Genomic DNA, 20,927 nt, shown 5'->3' with positions numbered 1-20,927 from the left:
CTGACTGGGGCTGAAAAATAAAAGCCAGCTGGATTGCTCTTTCAAGCTAGCACTTTCTTTCTTTCTTTTTAGGCTTCTGGCTAGGCTGGAATTCTTGCTCTTTCAAACTAAATCCAAGATCAGAGGTTATTTTAAACCAGAAGTTGTTAAGTGTCACAGCTGGGCCTAACTATGTGAAGAAATAATTTGATCAATCCTCTCCATGATATACCGTACTCCGCATTTATTGCAATGGGGCACTCATTCTTTTAATCACTGGATGGAGAGTAGCAAGTTACCACTGAAGCAAAACAAAAAAACTGGGCAGAGCCAAGGGAAAGTATGTGCCTTCATCACTCTCCCAAGGAAGATCCACCTCTTTCTTAAATAATTACTGTTCTAAGACTACAGCCTGAGGTGCTAACAGAACACAAGCCTACTAGTAACTATACAAAGCTTCATCCAAGCTTAATTATCGTAGCATCATGGGAAAGAAGTGTGGGACATGTTGTTTCCTTTTGAAGAGGAGTAGCTACCACTATCTTCTGGCACAAGATCTATTAGGAGTTGCTGAAAACCAAAGGGAGAGTGATCTTGTGCTCAGGTCCTGCTTGCAGCTTTCCCACAGGCATCTGGTTGGCCACTGTGATAATAGGATGCTGGACTAGATGAGCCATTTGCCTGGTCCAGGAGCCTCTTCTTATTGTTAGCAGGGCTGTGCACTGACACACACCCCTGATCTGCCGTGGGGCCCTGACTCCTGGATTTACCCTGCTCCGCCATGGAAGCCAGTCACACTGCCCCAGATCTATCCCCCAAACCATTAGGAGGTTGGCCTGATTTTTAAACTCCATGTTAACATACAGTTTAAACAGGGTTTTTAAAGTTTGAGGGGTACACCAGCAAAGTGCAGGATCTGATCCTACATTATGCTGGTTGCTGCTCCTTTGTGAGCCGTTTCCCTGCACCCAAGAGAAGCAAGCAATTCTCAAAGGAACATTGATTGCACTGTGCAGGATCAGATCCTCCCGTTTAACAGCTGTTAAGTAGGAGGATCCAATTCCCCATATCCCAAAGGACTGATGCCTCCGTTCAACAGTACTGATCCTGTAGAGTGTCAGGCAGGAAAGAGAACTGTGGCATGGGGCCTACCTTCTCCTGGGTAGATGCAGCCACCGGTCAGGTAGGTCTCAACCTTTTCAGTTTTCCCACCCTTCCTGCCTAATGCCCTACTCTGTGCCAATCCAGTTTAACATGCTGTGACCTGTGACTGCATATGTACCTGAGTCATCCAAGACCGGAGGCCCTCCAAATATGCCCAATTTGGCTTGGGTATTGGCCAAATCTGATGCACAGCCCTAATCGTTAGCACTGTTATGCAAGACAGTAAACAGATAAAGGCTGAAGCAGTAATTAATTAGCAAATTTAACTGCAGGGTAGACATAGCTCTATGAGCTATCTCTTAGATTGCACCAGCAGTGAAGTAAAAAACTTTCGCACAATATCTAAAAGAAGGAAGCTGATGAATTAAATAGTTTCTAGTTTGCAGTTTCCTGTTAATATGAGCAATCTGAAAGCAGAATACACTTGTACCTGTAAAGTTTTTAGTTCCCTAAGGCAGGTTTAAGAAACACACAAGCATAGCAACCCCTAGAAAAGGCCATCATGAATAGCTTAACTCACTTAAAATAGAAGAGAGAGGGTTTTTGTTTTTTTACTAGGGGGGCGGGGAATCAGGCAGAATATGGCATAGTGTCATCATGGATATAATCCCCATCCACTCTGCCATGTTGTTATGCTCTTTCTTTCTTTCTTTCTTTAATTTACTCAATAAATGCACAGTCACCTTTCAGGTTGGAACTGTGAAAGACTTGCAGAATGGTTTGTTATATTTTGGTTTATTTCTTTGTTTCAGGGTTAACTGGTGTCCCTAATATAAAATTTGCTTAATGAACTTGCTATTTTATATTGTTTTCATTGTATTTGTTGAACTTTTACTGCATATATTTTAATATGTTGTTCATTGTTTGGGGTTCACATGAAAGGGCCATACATGTGTTACAGGCCACCCCAATCTCTGGAAAGCAGTAGCAAGATTCCAGGAATCTTGGCACTTAACCAAGGTTTGTGTTCCTTTGGAATGAGGCACGGCAGAGACTAGTGTCTTTATGAAACATGGTTCAATCACACATACTGTACACTTGAGTTTTATGGAGAGAGAGTTCACAGCTTTGCATCTCAAGGGGGGCTTGTCCTTCCCAGCAGCGCAGCATTGGATTCAGAGGCATCCTAAGCACCATCCCCATGTCTCTCTGGAACAGCCTCCACCAGCCAGCCAGCATGGCCGCTGCCCTTGAGTCTCTGCATAGAATTCTGCCCACTTCCTCCTTCTCCTTCCTAGCAGCACTTGCTGAAAACCATTTCTCTACTTCTGCTTCCAGCTTCCCCCACTGAACCCAGGTCACCCTGGCAACCTCTGTTTCTCAAGCCCAAATCAGTTCACAAACCCAAGAGCAAAAGCTTCCACCCCTTGCAGTAGGCCACCGGGGTAATCACAGAACTCCTGGGGTCATCACAGAGTTCCAGTAGCTTACACAGCTACACAAGATTCCTGGTTCGCAGCAACTTCAGAGGTTTAGCTACTGGGATTTTGACTTTTGCATAGTTCTCACTTCCAGTACATCAAATAATCACTCTGTGGCTCAAAACCAAAGGCTCAGTGTTTCTGGAGCTCTCCTATTCCATCTTGGTCTTCCCTCTGGTTGTGAACCTCCAAACCAACCCCCCAGCTCCAAATCAGCTTCTGCAGCCATTCCAGGACACAATTTCAGGATTCCAGCTGCTTCCTCTCTGGCACACGGGGAATATCCTCCACTTCTCTTCCTTGTACTACCCATCAGCAAATCTGTGTCATCCACTACCCCATACTCCAAACCAAAATCTTGCCACCAGGCTTTATCTTGGGACACTTTCTGAAAAATCCCCTGGACCACACCCTCATACCGGTAGCCAAAAATCATCCTCTTTGCTTGCTCCCAGCACCTCTGGAGTGGTTCATGGAGCTAAACAAAAGCATGCAACCTCCACAGTGATTTTTGTTCCCCCAAACCTATGGAACTCTGGGTGATCCTGGCGGTTAGGTCCACTTAAGAACTGGCACCCCAGGAATAAGATCAGTGACATTTTAACATCACCAAATTCAACAGGCACACAAGCCTTGTGCTTTCCCTTCTGCTCCACCCATTTTTCTGGTACCTCTGCAGGCACCAATTCAGAAAGCTCAGTACATTCAGGAGGCACACAAGGAACTGCTGCCTTTTCCTACGGCACTGATTCAGTAGGCCACAGGTGCTCCCCTCCTACACTCACATGAACCTCTAACTCCAGCTTTTCTCCTTTTTCCATAGCGGGCCTACCATTTCCATCCTTCTCCAAGTTTCTATCTTCCCTGGTATTTCCAACTCTTGCAATAACACCCCTGGGGGCGCCGGAACAATCCAGGGGGCAGTAGTAGCCTCAGGTGAAGTTTGGGGGCATTGAATAACAATAAGCGGGTGGTGGAAACATAAAGAAGAAAATTGGGGGGGGGGGAGGAGACACATTCGTACACGTTTCATCTGTTGTGTAATGTTGCTTACCACCAGGTCAGCCACTGATGCAGGATGGTGACAACCCCTCTCCTGCATCTGGTGGTTGTGCTGGAGGTGAGGGATTTTTCCAGGCTTGGGTGAACCCTTTTCAGCTTCACCAAAGCTTGGGAAGTGGATCACAGCTTGCCTGCCTATTTCGCCAAGGGCAGGCAGGCTGCGCCAGCTCCATCCCTTCACTTAAAGAAGGTAGATTTCCAGGGGGCACTGAGTTGTTGTTTTTTCTGAAAAGGGGGAAGTAGGCCAAATAAGTTTGGAAACCTTGGTTCTAACCTAGGGGTCCCTAAACTAAGGCCCGCGGGCCGCATAAGGCCCGAGGAACTCGTTTATCCAGCCCGCAACAACCCCCGCTGCCCACTCTTATCGGCACTGCGCTGTGCGACTGCCCACTTCCAGGTCGGAGGAGCACCAGAAATAGCTTGTGTGCATGCACAAGCATTATTTGCGAATGCGCAAGCATGATTTCCCTTGCACATCCAGGTCGGAGGAGCCCCATGCACATGCACACAAGCTATTTCTGGTGCTCCTCCAACCTAGAAGTGCACCAGAAATAGCATGTGGGCACATGTGTAGGCATGTGCCCCCCCGCCCTCCGGCACACCACGCAATCAGTGCTGGAGACACCAGCCCGAGGCGCGGTAAGTTTGCTGACCCCTGTTCTAACCCTTCACTGAATGTATAGATTATGGGGAGTCTGCCCCCCACCACAAATTCATAATGCATGTTTGCTGCACTTTCACTCACTTCTTATTAATTTCACTGACATGTGCCCGTGTGGGTGGGAATATGAGAAGGGCTAGCCACAAGGGCTGGCCTGGCTTGATGTATCCCTGCCTTTTCCTTTTTGGTCTCAGCACTCAAACAACCAGTAGCAAAACTCACTCAAGAAAAACAAGCAGTTTTTTCAGTTGCTGGTTAAGAGGGGGAAATGGAATTCAACAGACAGGAATGGCACTGAAGACCACCGAGGTAAAGCTGTGTCATTCTCAATAGTATTCTGTGTGAGTCCAACCTTCTCAAGCCACTATTATCTTAATAACTCTCCGCAGATATCACCTCCTATTTCACAGAATAAATCCAGCACCATGGAGAAAGATGCAAGAAAGACCATCAAAAAGTCTTTTAAATTTATCTACTGTATAGATGTAGCAGTAGATCTCCAAAATTCCTCATGGGAAACCTGATCCCTTCTCTGTCTCTATAATATATTCAGGAATAAAAAGTATGACAAATCCAACACGGAGTGAGAGTTAGGTTTATATGTGAGTAGCTTATCAGCCATGTGCTAGCTGCAATGCTAGTAGGTAAGTTAAAAGGGAATACTTTCATAGCTAATCCTTTAGTACAGTAATCTGCATTTTTTCCCTTTTAATCAACTCTAGCCCAGAGGCATTGCACAGGTGGCATTTAAAATTTAAAACCCAAAAGCAGAGGCTTCTCTTGTTGAGGAGACCTTTCCCTTCTGCAAGTAGACTCAGGGGTTTAAGGGTACATTAAGGGTGTAGGAAAGTACACAGCAGGTTTCTCTAACCCTCCAAATGTTTTAGATGACAACTTCCATCATTCCAACCATTGGCCCTGCTAACTGGGGCTGATGGGATTCCTAATCCAAAACCTCTAGAGGGAACCAGGTTGGGAAAGGCTAGTCTACAACTTAATCTGTGTCATGGTGCATCCATTATAATTCTTCCAGTACTGTTGCAAAATGTAAATACATGTAAATACATCATGGAACAGCAGAGCATGCTGACAAAAATATGTGGTATATGGGAAGCAGGTACGATCCTGCCAACTCTTGGCTCTTGGCTCTATCTTTTCAATTTTCTACTACTTCCTAAGTTATTTGGGGGAGTGGGGGAGAGACAACTGCTGTCTGACTGCAACCATAACACAAGAATCATTAGTTTTGACCCCAACCTTAATCTCTCCCTTCTAATCTTTGAATTGCTACACTCACAGTCTGAGCCATAAAACCAAGAGCATTATTTCAGTCTGAAATATCATCCTCTGATTTCTTATATATTCTTTATTTGGGTGCACAATCTGGTCGCTGTACTGTAAACTGAAAAACAAATACTTATAGATCAGCTTTCCCCAAAGGGATGCTCTCCAGATGTTTTGAACTACAACTTCTACCAGCTAACATAGTTGATGTTATAGTCCAGAACACCTGGAATACACCAAGTTGAGGAAGGCAGTAACAGATAGATATTCCCGCACTTAGCAGTGGTTCTGTAAGACAGTTATAAATACAGTGTATTAAAAGCGTTTGAAAACCTGCCATTTGGCATTCAGGGTAACATCAAAAGGCAAAGCTACTAATGAGCAGCTGCAAGAGAGAAGCAGTGTTTCAACACTACAAACAGGAAAGGGCATAATAGCAGCACCACCAACCCCAACTCATTTACATCACTTTGCATCAGCAATAGCTTTAAGGTTTGGCACTGTGCTTTTCCAAACAAAGGGACCACAAACAGTGCAAATCTGACCTTCAAAATTTACTGCTATGAATTTAATGCCTAACAAAAGATATTGTTACCAGCTACCCCAATCTCTGCCAAGTGGTGCAAGAGATTCCAGGGGTCTTGGCACCAGGGTTTGTTTTCTTTGGAATGAGGCATGACAGAGTCAGCAGTGTCTTTAAGAAATATGGCTTATTTACACATATTTACACTTGAGTGTTGATGGAGGGAATGCAGAACATTACACCCCAAGGCTGTCTCTTGTTGCTCTCATCATAGCTTCAGCAAGCTTGGGTCTAGAGCAGAAACCAATCTTTGTGTAAAGCCTATCCCAGCCAGCCCCGCATGGAGTTCTGGCCCCTCCCTTCTTCCCCCAAAGCCTTACAAAACACAACTCCCCCTTCCTGTTACATCAACACCCACCATAACCCTGGCAACTTCTCCCTCTGTGCCTGGCAGAGACTCCTGCCTGGTTGATGGTTTCCATTGAGGGGGCTAATGACTGGCCATCAGCACCATTGTTTCTTCAACAACCCACCCACAATGAGCCATCACCAGGTTGGCCTCATGAGGAAATTAACTGGTGTTATTTTCATCACTTGGGTGTAAGGGGTATTAGGGGAGGGGTGGTACCTCTTGTAGGGGACATGTGCCTCTTCTGGGGTAATTTATTCAACTTTGGTCACCGCCCTGCACTCAGCTCTCACCTGTGGTTCCTAGAAGCTGTCAGCATGTGACAGCAGCCACACCCTGGGAAATGGCTTTGACTGGCTAGCTAAACCAGGAGAGGGTGAACTGCATCCAAGAGTATTAAAAGAACTGGCAGATGTGATCTCAGAACCACTGGCAGTCATCTTTGAGAATTCCTGGAGAACAGGCGAAGTCCCGGCAGACTGGAGGAGGGCAAATGTTGTCCCTATTTTCAAAAAGGGGAAAAGAGAGGACCCAAATAATTACCGCCCAGTCAGTCTGACATCAATAGCAGGGAAGATTCTGGAGCAGATCATTAAGCAAACAGTCTGTGAGCACCTAGAAAGGAATGCTGTGATCACCAATAGTCAGCATGGATTTCTGAAAAATAAGTCATGTCAGACTAACCTGATCTCGTTTTTTGACAGAATTACAAGCCTGGTAGATGAAGGGAACGCAGTGGATGTAGCCTACCTTGATTTCAGCAAGGCATTTGACAAGGTGCCCCATGATATTCTTGTAAAGAAGCTGGTAAAATGCGGTCTTGACTATGCTACCACTCAGTGGATTTGTAACTGGCTGACTGACCGAACCCAAAGGGTGCTCATCAATGGTTCCTCTTCATCCTGGAGAAGAGTGACTAGTGGGGTGCCACAGGGTTCTGTCTTGGGCCCGGTCTTATTCAACATCTTTATCAACGACTTGGATGATGGACTCAAGGGCATCCTGATCAAATTTGCAGATGACGCCAAACTGGGAGGGGTGGCTAACACCCCAGAGGACAGGATCACACTTCAAAACGACCTTGACAGATTAGAGAACTGGGCAAAAATAAACCAGATGAATTTTAACAGGGAGAAATGTAAAGTATTGCACTTGGGCAAAAAAAATGAGAGGCACAAATACAAGATGGGTGACACCTGGCTTGAGAGCAGTACATGTGAAAAGGATGTAGGAGTCTTGGTTGACCACAAACTTGACATGAGCCAACAGTGTGACGCGGCAGCTAAAAAAGCCAATGCAATTCTGGGCTGCATCAATAGGAGTATAGCATCTAGATCAAGGGAAGTAATAGTGCCACTGTATTCTGCTCTGGTCAGACCACACCTGGAGTACTGTGTCCAGTTCTGGGCACCACAATTCAAGAAGGACACTGACAAACTGGAACGTGTCCAGAGGAGGGCAACCAAAATGGTCAAAGGCCTGGAAACGATGCCTTATGAGGAACGGCTAAGGGAGCTGGGCATGTTTAGCCTGGAGAAGAGGAGGTTAAGGGGTGATATGATAGCCATGTTCAAATATATAAAAGGATGTCACATAGAGGAGGGAGAAAGGTTGTTTTCTGCTGCTCCGGAGAAGCGGACACGGAGCAATGGATCCAAACTACAAGAAAGAAGATTCCACCTAAACATTAGGAAGAACTTCCTGACAGTAAGAGCTGTTCGACAGTGGAATTTGCTGCCAAGGAGTGTGGTGGAGTCTCCTACTTTGGAGGTCTTTAAGCAGAGGCTTGACAACCATATGTCAGGAGTGCTCTGATGGTGTTTCCTGCTTGGCAGGGGGTTGGACTCGATGGCCCTTGTGGTCTCTTCCAACTCTATGATTCTATGATTCTAGGGTAGCCGATGGGTCTCAAATCCTCAGTGAGTTAGGGACGTGCCCTGCATGCAAAGACAAGCTCTGGCAAATTGAGCGGACAAAACTAACAGTAGGTCCAACAGTCAAGAAGGCAGTTTCTGCATGTGCTGTAGACAGAAGTGAGGGGTAGCAGGGGCTCATCAACCTGGGAAGATAGCCTATCTAGGAGAAGGAAAAGTCTGATCCTAAACCTTCCACTGCCTTGCGGGATTTTTTTGGGAGAAGAAAAGGCTAAGTAAACCCTACAGAAATCCAAAGTGGAATTCCTAGGACGGTTGAATAGCTCCTTGTATGCCTCCTTCCGGTAACTCCTGATGCTAACTGTATTGCCCGGTTTTCCTTTGGGCCACATCAGCAAGGCTGAGAGAGGAGTCTTGTCTGCGGAGTGTAGGACCTCCATACACACTGTCCAGGCTTGCGCCCCAGGGAAGTCACTTCGGTGCTGCTAATGCAGCTTTTGACTTCACCCCTAGAGATGTGTTGTTGTTGTTTAGTCGTTTAGTCGTGTCCAACTCTTCGTGACCCCATGGACCAGAGCACGCCGGGCACTCCTGTCTTCCACTGCCTCCTGCAGTTTGGTCAGACTCATGTTTGTAGCTTCGAGAACACTGTCCAAGCATCTCGTCCTCTGTCGTCCCCTTCTCCTTGTGCCCTCAATCTTTCCCAGCATCAGGGTCTTTGGGGTCCTAGAGATGTACTCCATTGTTTTTCAAGACAGACGGATGCCAACATTCCCAGCCCTTGCTCAATTCAGGATTTTATTAGTTTGCTCAGATTCTAACCCCTTACTGACTCTATGGGTTTGGGAGGTCTTGCCCCACCCACCCACCTATACCATCATGCCTATCTGGGCAAGGATTTCTCTCTTTCCAAGATGTCAGGCACGATCCAATGGAAACTTCTAGACAACAAACCTTACTCCCAAAAATGAAGATGCTGCTCCCCACACTGAAAAAAAGTCTCAAGGGAGATTGAAGAGATGCCTGGGAGATGTGGTTACTTTCTAAACCACATCCAGGATGATCCAAAGACATACAGTATTTTGTGTTACTTCTTTTCCGCCACACACATACAAAGCACTAATCTTCAAAGCATAATTATTTTACTTTTCCCTCAGTTTCCATCTTTTCCTGACACCAATAAAGAGAAAATGACATGTTTAACAGAAGAACACCTTGCAAGTGGCCTAATCAAAATTACTAATCTGTGTTCACTTGTGTCCACCATGTTCAAATCAATACACTGTGAAAATGCACCTCTCTCAACTAAACTGGTCTTCATATATTATTTTTATTAATAAGCAATGATCAAAACACATTTCAAATGCCTAGGCATGATTCTCAATTTGGAGGGAGGTAGCTCCAGTCTTGTTCTCTGCTTTGTAAAAGTGCAAACATCAAACTGCAGGAGGCCAAGACAAGTCATGATAATACTGTAACAATAAATGTATACAGAAAAGTATAGATATAAAAAGTGCTTTATATTCATTACCTCATTTATTCTGACAGACCCTTGATTTCCCAGTTGGAAATCAAGAAAGAGAATATACATTTTAGCTGAGGCCACTCAGGAAATCCATATCTACTATAGAATATGAACCAAACCTAAATTCTATAATCTACTCATTTAAACATAATCCACCAGGGGTGATTCACACATGTAAAAAAGATTCTGTACACAGATCATCCTTCTGACCCTAGCAGTTCATGCCTACCAAAGCCACATCTGAGGCTGCTTCCATTGTTCTTGATCAACAATGATCACTTTTCCTTGGAGGGGAAGGAATGACTCCAGATACCCACTTTATTCTCTCCTTCAATAAACAATAAGCGCTGCCAAAAAAAAAATAATGCCAGTATCATTGCACTCAGAAGAGACCCCTCATTGTGGCAAACTTTGACAACTCCTGGTATTGCATGCAAAGCTATATGGCCCCATTAATTCTCCCAGGTAATAGATGGTATGTGTAGTACTGAATTTTTAGGCAAGAACATTTTTTTTTTAAATGTAAAAACAAAAAGTGTTGAGGTGAACAGACTCCTGGGGTTCCTTGGGCTCTGACTTCAAGTATGTATACATCCCAGTCATCCTGTAACATCTGCCCCAAAGGAGCACAAGGTAGACCAGAAATTTGCTGCTCACATTTGAACTCCCTATAAAAATGTTATAATACTTCAAAAACTGCACACACACTAATAAAACCAGGGGGCAGGAAACCTGCATATACCTCAAACTCCTTCAGGGATCAATAAAATGAGGGGTGGTGTTCTTTTTACATCAAGAAACAGAAAGTGTGCTTTTTGTCTCATTTGGCTGCTGTTTGTTGTTCCCTCCAGACTTGATGGTAGCAGGTGCATTTGCTCCTCCCCCCCCCCCACATCAATTGTTTCTGGTCTCGTGCCACCCGACCCATTGTAGTCTATATCTTCTTTTAAGAGTAAAGTGCCAATTTTTATTTTCTCCTTATAGCAAAATACATGATACAGTATCTGTAAAATATATATCTGGAGCTCAGCCAGGAAAACATCAAGGCACTTTGCAACCTGGAACACAGCCATAATCCTTGAAAGAATTTAAATATTGAAATTCATTAAATTAAAATTAACTGTCCCTTTAAAAAAATCAACTGGTCAAGACCAAGATCCTCAAGTCTTCATGTCAATATGTGGAAGGATTATATATAGAAAACTCTCTATTATTTAAGAAATCGTATAGTACTCAGCATGAGCACACAAGAAGAGGAGCCATCTGCTGTATCTATAAATGAAGGCCTGCATTATAAAAGGAATATTGTTTTAATCTGAAAAGTAAATTAGGGTGTCGCTATCCCTGGACACAGAAAATGTAAACAAAAGGGAAGGTGATTTTGAAAGATGTGTTGGGGTGGGCAGAAAATAAGCCTTTATTCCTACCCCACCGGGTGATCACAGCTGAGAGTTTATTGAAGGCTTCTTCACTACACCCCTGCAGCTATCTCCTTTTTCTGCTTTCATTTAAGCTACTGTAAATAGGAGACAGTTTTGTTTTTAATTGGTATAATATGGTTGATAGAACCCTCTAGCCACCATTTTGTCTGTCTTTTGTTTGCAGCCATGTTTCCCCCAAGAGGAAAGGCTTAATACATTAAAACAGTTCCATTGTTCTAAAGGAAAATGTTGCTCGTGACACCAAAATTTGGATTTCGCTTTTTCCTATTTGTAATTGGCTTCTCCATTTTATGTTTGTTGAAACGATTCCTGCATGCAGCTCATGCAGCTCATCAAGAACCCTGGATCATTATTGTAATCTTTTGTAACGCTACTGCATAAAACATCCTTTAAAGCAAAGAAGTGACAAATGAACACTTGGGTGCTCACTTCTGGGGAAAATAAATTGCCCCCCCCCAACTCTATGATTCTATGATTCTATGATTTCAGGGATGGAGAGCCTCAAGCCTATGGGCTAAATGCAGTCTCCAGGTGGCCCTCCAGACTGGCGATGCCCCTCAGTAGCCGTTCTTCATGCCATTTTAAAGTCTTTTTGCCTATCTAGAAAATGTCCTTGAACTCTGCTAATGCTTCTTGCTTGCCTGCGTGGAGTGGTAAATAATATAGCCTACCACACAAAGGTAAAATTCATATTTGTTGCTCTGTTCACTTTTGCCTCTGGACCAGCCCACCATTAGCAATTTGCCCCCAGAAGCTTGTCTAGAAGGGAGTGCAGCCCTCAAGCTGAAAATGGTTCCCCAACCCTACCCTATTTCCTTGTCATCTGAAGTACAATTCATACCATGTATCCAAAAACAAGGCCAGTATTTGGTGATAGCAGTGTATTGTGGTAGGATAATGAAGTCACTTTCAATAGTAGATGGTATGTTAGTATGTATATGACAGCTGGGGAAATGTATGAGATGAAATGCATAAAAAGTTGATAAACTGAAGGTTGAGCAGAAAGGGCAAGGACAGAGCAAGAATAGGTGAAAACCACACATTTGACATGGAAGGCTAGTTTAGTGGTTTTCATAAAAACAATTGCTAACCACAGTTATGTAAGAGGCAACAACACCCTATCGCAGTTTGTTAAGAGAAATCTTAAGAACAAGGAGCAGTTAAAAGGAGGTTGTATCCATCATTCCTACACAACAGGTGTTGTGTGGTTGGAATGTATGTTCTAGGACAAGACACATCCCCTTAGAATGTGCCAACTGACAGAAATAAAGTTGGTTGGGATGTGATTTTACTTGGAAGACTTGGAAAAAAACCCTAACAACATTAGCACCAGAGTTTTAAATGTTCTGTCCAGCACAGATGAGAACCAAACAGTAACTATGCTAATGGTGGCAGGTGACAATCTACTGGATGCATTAGTTTCTCCAAGATCAATGGCCAATGTACCATGAATGCTGCTCCAATACTCTTGTTTTCTGATGTTTTAATCTAGATTCAATTTTTTTATATTGTATTTTTTCTTTGTAAGCCATTTTGAAACACATGTGAAAAGCTGTGTATTGTATACATTTTAAAAAAGAAGTATCTTTGAAGCTACAATAGATGTAGAAGAACTAATTTTATATGAGATGTTGTGGGTATCCCATCAGATTTCTGTGAGAATACCAAGTGGTGTGCGGTAGTTGGAGCATTCTTTGGCACTGCCCTTCTTTGGGGTTGGGATGTAGACTGATCTTCTCCAATCCTCTGGCCACTGCTGAGTTTTCCAAACTTGCTGGCAAATTGAGTGTAGCACCTTAACAGCTTCAGATCCTGAAGCTGAGGCTCCAATACTTTGGCCACCTCATGAGATGAGAAGACTCCCTGTAACAGACCCTGATGTTGGGAAAAATTGAGGGCACAAGAAGGGGACGACAGAAGACGAGATGGTTGAACAGTGTTATTGAAGCTATGAACATGAGTTTCACCAAGCTGCAGGAGGCGGTGGAAGACAGGCGTGCCTGGTGTGCTCTGGGCCATGGGATAACGAAGAGTCAGACACGACTAAACAACAAACCAAGTGGTGTAGTTTGCCAAGACTCATCTGAATTCCCCAGCACCACCTCTAGTCAGGAAGAGGGGGCAAGCAAGGTTGTGTGTCAAAAATAACAACAGGCTGCAGTTTGAATTGAGAGAGACACAGGGAGCTGGGGTTTGGCTCTGTATGTATCTTAGGGTGCTGGGCTTTTCCCAGAGAGCTGATGGGACAGCAGCTGACTTTGTCCTGTGGAGTCTTTAACCTGTGCCATCACCCATATGTTTGTAAATAAAGGCAAATATTACACAAAATACAAATAAGCTTTCATTTGCCTCATTCCAAAGAAAACCAAACCTGATCCTTATTACTCTGCTCAGAGAAGTGGTACAGACTTCTTTCTTTTCATTGGTGATCACTCGTAGCCGAGTAAGATTGTCTTCTATGAACACGGTCTTAACAGTGGGTCCGTAAGTGACTGTGGAGGCCAATTCTGGATCAATTCTATTAGCATTAGTGGTATAGACTGTTAACAGTGAGAAGAGAAGATGGAACTAAATAGGTAGGAAGAATATGTATTCAAAATAATCTCTTGCAATAGATCAGGGAGGGGCAACCTGTGGCACTGGACTACAACTCCCAACATTCCTGATCATTGGGCATATTGGCTGGGGCTGATGGAATGGAACATCTGGAGGACAACAGGTTTCTCTAGATTCTATGATCTGCAACACAGACTGTAACTTCTACATCTTTCTTCCACTCAAATACAAAATATAGAGGTACAATTTTACACAATTAGTTCATTTATTGTTAATTAAATAATTTAATTAAATTATTTCTTGTTAATTAAACAATAAATTAAAGTGTTCAAAGTCCCACTTTCAACCACAATGGTGCTATGCAATGCATGCTAGTTAAAGTATGCCAATAGATAATAATCTGTATTAAATGGTTTTGAGCATGCATTAAGAATGTGGCAGTGTCTGGAATTTTTCATGGAAAGCTCCTGGTATTGCCTGCATGAGTCCACTACACAGAGGTGAGGACCGGAACTGTATGAGGTGTGTTATGTTGTGTTGTGTTGTAGCAAAGATGAGGGGAGGAGGAGTAATCCAGTTGAGGTTTCAGTTGGATATGTATACAGTAATGGAAATTTGTTTGAGTTACGTTTGCAATTTTTGTTATGGCAATGGTGAAATATCAAGTGTATGAGTGATCACTGGGCTTTGATGTGTCAGTATCTTGAGAAGATGCATGGAATCCCAACAGTGCTTGTTTGCAAACTATGTGACCAGTGGCAGACTTTGAGTTTTCACAAGAAAATTGTGCAAAGCCAAAATCCCACCCCACCCCCCAATCTTCCATTGCCTGTCATTTTTGCAGCACCCCTGCAACACCCTCTCTTGGCTTGTTGCCCAATGTGGGAGAACCAGTTGCACTTCCCTAAATCCACCTCTGATGTGACAGCAAGTGTTATTTGCACTGACCAGATGTGGTATCTCAGCAATATTGGGCAAGGTAGCAGTAAACCTCAGCAAAGAGCTGTTGCAGGTTGGTCAAGAAGCAATGGATACAACTTGCAAGCAGTAGTGTTTATTGTTTACAGTATTCCTTTTGTAAAACGTTTTGGGTTTTTGTTTTTGTTTTACAATCAAGCAGTATATTAATTTAATAAATAAACAAATAAATTGTAGATTGCCCATACAAACTATAGACTCACCTTTCCTGGAGCTTCACACGTTCACTACATACTTATGGGTGAAGTGGGTATTTTTAACCCACTTAAATGCATACAGAACTAAAGGTGGTAGCTTATGCCAGACCTATTCACACAGAGCATAAAGAGTATATAATTTGGTGTACATGGCATAGGATTCTAACGCAGGCTGAGCTATCGCAACAAGAGGCCTCTTAATGAAATCAGGTGAGGCAATACTATCTTTTTTAGAGCGGGGTGAGGAACCTTGTCAGTCCTAGGGCCACATTCCCTTCTAGACAACCTTCCAAGGACCATATATCAGTGGTGGGTGGGGTTAGAGACAAAATGGGGTGGAGCAACAAATGCAATTTTGTACCTTTGTACAGCAAGCAAGTTTCTACATACATACATTGCCTCCACCCAGGCAAGCAATAAGCATTATCAGAGTTCAAGGACACATTCCAGCCAGGCAAAAGCATTCATGGAGGGTGTGAATAAAGGCCAGTGAAGGGTGTAGCCTGGGGAAAGTCCCAAGGGCCAGACAGAGGGCAACATCTGGCCCCTGACATTCCCTATCCTGGTGCAGTGTTTCAATAGCACAAGAACATCACTCACGGAGGAGGGAATCAAAGCAAAGTCTCCAACCTTAAGCCCAAAAAGGGTACTGAAAAGGGGTGCTTACCATGACAGTGACTGTAGTACTACAGTACTCGATAAAAGACTTAGGAACTTCCATTTTCAATAAGGAAGGCTGATCCTTTGCCTTGATGGGACGAGGGCTTTTGTAATGATGGAGAGCAGTGACAGAAGGTGCTTCTTCTAAGCATCGGGTGCTTATTTGGAATCGGTGCTCTTCACGCACGCAAGTTTTTTGCGCACCAACCAAATAACGTCACTGTAAGCAAAATGCCAGCCCGCATTCCCGCCCATTTAATATTTACTGGGGGTGAAGCGGATCTGATAAGTTAAAAATATCCCGTTCCAACAGCTCCTCCCCAACGACCCCCGTCCCACAGCATCAAGCCCAGAATGCGAGGATGGCATTTGTGAGGGATCTGGCTGGCCCCATGACAATAACACAAGCTCCTAGCGGCCATGAAAGTGGGAAGCTGCTTCAGGTGAGGCTGCGTTTCACGGGGGTGGCGCGGATGAGGTATTTTTATCATTTGTCGCAGTTCTGTGGGGATTTCCGTCAACAACAAGCGAGAGACGCCTGGCACCAGGCAAGCGCGGTGCCAGGTGGGGCTGTGGGATTGTAGTCTGCCTCCTCTTCGGCTGTATCTCCATGTGGGGTCTTTGGAGGGGGAAAAAACAATTTCGCAGTGTGTACTGAGAGGAGTAAGCCTTTGAGAAACAACTACCACTGTGTGAAGCCCACAAATGTGGCATTCTTGGTACGTGTGGAAGAGCTTTTCAGTGGAATAAAATAACTGGTGAGGAGGTGGAGTAAGAATCTGCTTTATAATACGCCTAACAGTCGGAAGCTGTGAAGCGTCGAGGATTTTTATTTTCTTTTTTGCGGGGAGGAGAGGAGAAGAGGAGACATTTGGCGACATTGGCGGGCTGCCTCTCTGAGGTAATGATGCCCGTTAGGAACTGGAGGGGAGGGGGCGCTCCCGAGGGGCGGGGTTGCTCCGAACGTTGGGCTATCCAAAAAAAAGAGAGACCCTAACGGCATTTCCCGCTCGGCCTCTGCTAGGTTCTGATTGGCCGAGGCCTCAATCAACAACCACCCCCCCTCACGCGCACACACACACCTCAGCCCGGGCAGTGTGGCTCGCGCTCGCCCGTCGCTTCCATCGCAAGCAGAAGCAGCAGCAGCAGCAGCGCGCGCGCGCTCTCCATCTATTGCAATGCACGCGGCAATACGCGCGCGCGCGCACAGACACACACACGGCGCGTACAAGCCGCTGGGGATGGAAAGCGGGGATGGGGGGGACGCGTTTACACTGGGGGGAGCTTCCTTCCCCCCCCCCCGTACCCAGATTTGATTTGATTTTTAAAGAAATTAAAAAAGCAATTTCCCCATTTGCGCCGCCATAAATTCACACGCAGCCCCACCTGGCCCCTTTGCAACGACGACGTCGCCTCCCTTATCCGTTTGTTTGTTTGTTTGTTTGTTCATTTATTTATTTATTTATGAGCGATCCTGTTCTCTCCCCCCCCTTCTCCCCCCCCCACTCCCGGCCCAAAGCAGGGATTTTTATTTGCAAAAATGCAAAGCGTCGATTTCCCTCCACCACCACTCCCGGCTGCAAATAATAATGATAAGAAATTGCCTGTGGGGAATTTGCAGCAGCCTTTCGCTGGTGCGCTGAAGAAATAAACAGCCCCAATCGCCGCCTCGCTACTCCCCCCCCCACGCGCTTCAGCTGCTCACACGGCGGCACCATTAACACATCGCACGCAGCATCCTCACCCCCCCCCTTCTCTCCTCCCTCCATTGTCTGCAATTGGCAATAGACACAAGCCTGAGGATCACACAAGGGGGGGGGGAGAGAGACAGGAGGGCTGATCTCGCCACTATTTCCATCTCCTCCCCATCTCCCCCCCCAAAAAAAAATAGAGTCATCAAACGTGCCCGACCCCCCCCCCGCATGCCCTTGGTTCACGCCCTCTCCATCCAACCCCCCCCCCCTTTCTATTCTGCTTTTCCACTTTCTGCTGTCAAACCGTTCGGTCCCTGGATCTTCCCTTCTCTTGCCACCCCCCCCCAACACTCCGCCTCGCCCGCCCCCGGTTCCAGCCAATCCCTCAATTCTGTATGCTCTTTTGAATGAGAACAATGTTGCTCGAGAAGCAAAGACACCATGCACTCAGCCCTGGGGAGGGGGGCCGAGAAAGGACTCCGAACCAATTCCAAAAACGAGACGCTCTCTCTCGTCCCCCCCCCCCAGCCAGCTCCACAGGGTTCCTTAACTCCCTCTCTCCCCCCGCCGCAACCCCCGGACCAATTCCACTCCCGGATTTTCTTTCCTTCGTGCCCCCCTCTAGATCTCAAATTTGCAAACCGTTAACAGAATATAGCAGAGTCAGACAATCCTCCGAAGCAGAAGGTGGTCCCTGCCATTTTTATTTTATTTTATTTTTTAAAGACAAATAAAAATTGAGAGGACACCCCCCGCCCCGCGCCTGGTTTATTCTGAAGATGCTCGAGTTGGATCTTGGGGTGGGGAATAGGAGGGGGGGCTCATGTTTAGTATTCCGGTTTGTTGGAGCAGCACCTCCCATATAAACCAAATGTCTCCTAGCACCATCAAGAGTCACCAAAAAAAAATGTTTCCTTCAAAAAAAATATAGGCCTGCAACAAGGATGGAGGATTTGGGAAGGGGGGGGGGAGCAAAAGCAACGGTCACAAAAAAATAAGAAAAACCTCACGCGTACAAATTCCACGCGACAAACATTTGGAGGAAGAAGCCAGCCGCGAAGGCAAATTGCAAAGCCCCCCCGGTCTGCCATCCGAGCAAACAAACCGGATTCCATCCCTTGCTGCAAACTGAAGCCGGGGACGCGGGGTGGGGAGTGTAAGACACCAGCATCCAATCCAGAGGAAATTACATGCAAATAATCATCACTTTAAGGTTTGCTTTTTTAAAAAATGCAAAAAGGTGTACCTGCAGTCCCGATGAATAGCAAAGTCCAGATGAGATCCTTGCTTTGAAGCATTGTCATCTGCTGAATGGAGACGAAGTTTTCTTGCATATATATTTTCCTCTTTCAAATAGGAACCTGGGCCGGTTAAGACGAGAGATTCTGGTGCAAAGCGAAGAAGGGTGGGGGGAGACGTGGGGAAAAAAATCCCCCCGGAACGATGTAATATTTTAATATATATATATATATATATATATCTATTATTTTTGTCCAGCTGCTATCTAGCTGCTTTCATGAGCTGATCAGAGAATGAGTGACAGTCCCAGCCTCAGCACACAGGCACAACAAGAGATCCCTGCGCCGTCCTGGATTTGCTTTGGTGGGATTGTTGGGAAGGGAGGAGGGGCGTGGCACCTCACCGTGTTCTTCCACCCAGACTGGCCACCGAAATAGTACAGTGCAATAAGCATCAAGGAGTACTGGAGAGGAGAAGCAGATGCAACCGCCTAGAAAAGATGGACTGGGTGTTCGGGGATCTGGATTCCTTTCCAAGAAGGACTAGTGGCATTTTTGCCTCTTCTTTTCTCTCTCTAAAATTGCCACTTGCAGAAGAACGTGACGGCAATTCAGACGTGTGGTTTTACAGTGCTTAGGGGAACACTGGTATTATTTCTTTAAATAATAGGGGGAGTCCTTCAGTGAGTTCTTCCTGCAAAAACCCGGGATGCTTTTTTCTTCTGATCTGACAGATTAGTCTCCAATATCTGCTGGAGGCTAGCCATGAAATCGATCCTGTATATTTGTTTAAACTTATTACAGCCATGAAGCCAAAGCAGAAATCAAATAAATCAGCCCACTAACATAATAAATAAACGCAATAATAAACAAAAGCTTTCCTACTTAAACCAAGGCACAGCTTCAGTTGTGTCTGGAAAATCAAGTGTTTGTCCTCTTTATTTTTCAAAGTGCTACTATGTTTTGAATAACAGGGAGGGACAATTGTACCAGAATCCAGCTTTCAGCTCTCAGCAGTGGAAAGGTTTGATCTGATCACTAAACTTGCGGTCTCCCAGGAACTCTGTGGTGAAATGTAATCCTGAATATGACATGGTTATGACATGGAAAGTGAAACTGCATCTGCTTTTACTTTTACTTTTTTTTACAATCAGGTGGTATATAAAAGTTATGAAATAAATAAGCCAATTATATGCCAAAATGTCTTCTAAGCTCTTTACAACTATGAAATCAATGCGTAAGTAAAATATTCAATAACAATTCCATTGGAAACTAAAACATTAAAGTATACAACATAAAAAGCAATTAAAAAGCATAAGAGCTTTTTCATAAATAAAAGTATAAAATTCTTCTCAGAGGAAGGCTTACCTAAATAGGTGTGTCTTCAAGAGTCGGCGGAATGCCAGTATTGATGGGGTCTCTCATATCTAAGCACTAGTGCCACCATTTAAAAAGCCTGTCTCCGTGTTACCACAAGTGGATCATCTTCAGGCTGTTGCAAAACTAGCTGGGTTCCATTAGCTGACCCTAGTGTCCTTAATGGACAGTGGAGGGGAAGACAGTTTTTCAGGCAACCTGGTCCAGGGTATTTCGGGTGGAACCTTAAGAGTGGCTCAGTGGCTAATAGGCGGCCAGTGCAGACCCCACCCCTCCAGCAATGGCATGATACGTGCCCAGTGAGGAGCACCACTCATCACCCAAGCTGTGGTGTTCTGCACTAGATGCAGCTTCCAGACTAACTGCAAAGGAATCCCCACATACGGTAGTCCAGACCTGAGATTACCAATGCCACAGGGACCACGATATTACTGTCCAGGTGCACCAGCAATCCAGTTGGTATACCATTTGTATACCATGGTATACCGCTGATGATAGGCACTGTTCATCACAGGCCACCTGGTCCTCCATGAACAAAGATGGTTCAGAGAGCACCCCTGAACTTCTTAGCCTCTTCTTTCAGACAGAGTGCAACTCCATCTAGAACTGGCAGAACCCCTAATTCTTGGGCCTGGGAACCACTTACTGTTGATCTATTACAATCTCTGGCATTCATTAAACACCCAGATGAAATACCCCGACTAACTAAGGCCTTAGCTACACTTTTCAAAGCACCTCCATGTGTCTGAGAAAAAACTGCACACAGGTTTGAGTGTGTGCAGTGATGCAGCTAGGTGATTTTAGACTCCAGGCTTAATGCTCTTCGGGGGAGGAACACCTCTTTAGATGATAATGTGTATGACTTCAAAATGTAATGAATGCC

General features: G+C 44.9%; 1 protein-coding gene across 8 annotated transcripts in view; it reads right to left on the bottom strand.

Moving 5' to 3' along the window:
• Positions 1–19,094, bottom strand: part of NCAM1 (neural cell adhesion molecule 1) — a 216,139-nt gene extending 197,045 nt beyond the window's left edge. For 2 of the 8 annotated variants that reach the window (XM_082200931.1, XM_082200933.1), the window contains exon 1: positions 18,676–19,094. In XM_082200931.1, the coding sequence (XP_082057057.1) occupies positions 18,676–18,763 (88 nt within the window). In that variant the 5' untranslated portion in view covers positions 18,764–19,094. The remainder of the gene's footprint in view (positions 1–18,675) is intronic. The other 6 variants (XM_082200932.1, XM_082200934.1, XM_082200935.1 and 3 more) reach the window with 4 other exon arrangements.
• Positions 19,095–20,927: the final 1,833 nt, after the last annotated feature.

The sequence above is a fragment of the Podarcis vaucheri genome (genome assembly GCF_965113315.1).
Source record: "Podarcis vaucheri genome assembly, chromosome: 15".
Lineage (NCBI taxonomy): Eukaryota > Metazoa > Chordata > Lepidosauria > Squamata > Lacertidae > Podarcis > Podarcis vaucheri.
This window is presented reverse-complemented; position numbering and strand designations above follow the sequence as displayed.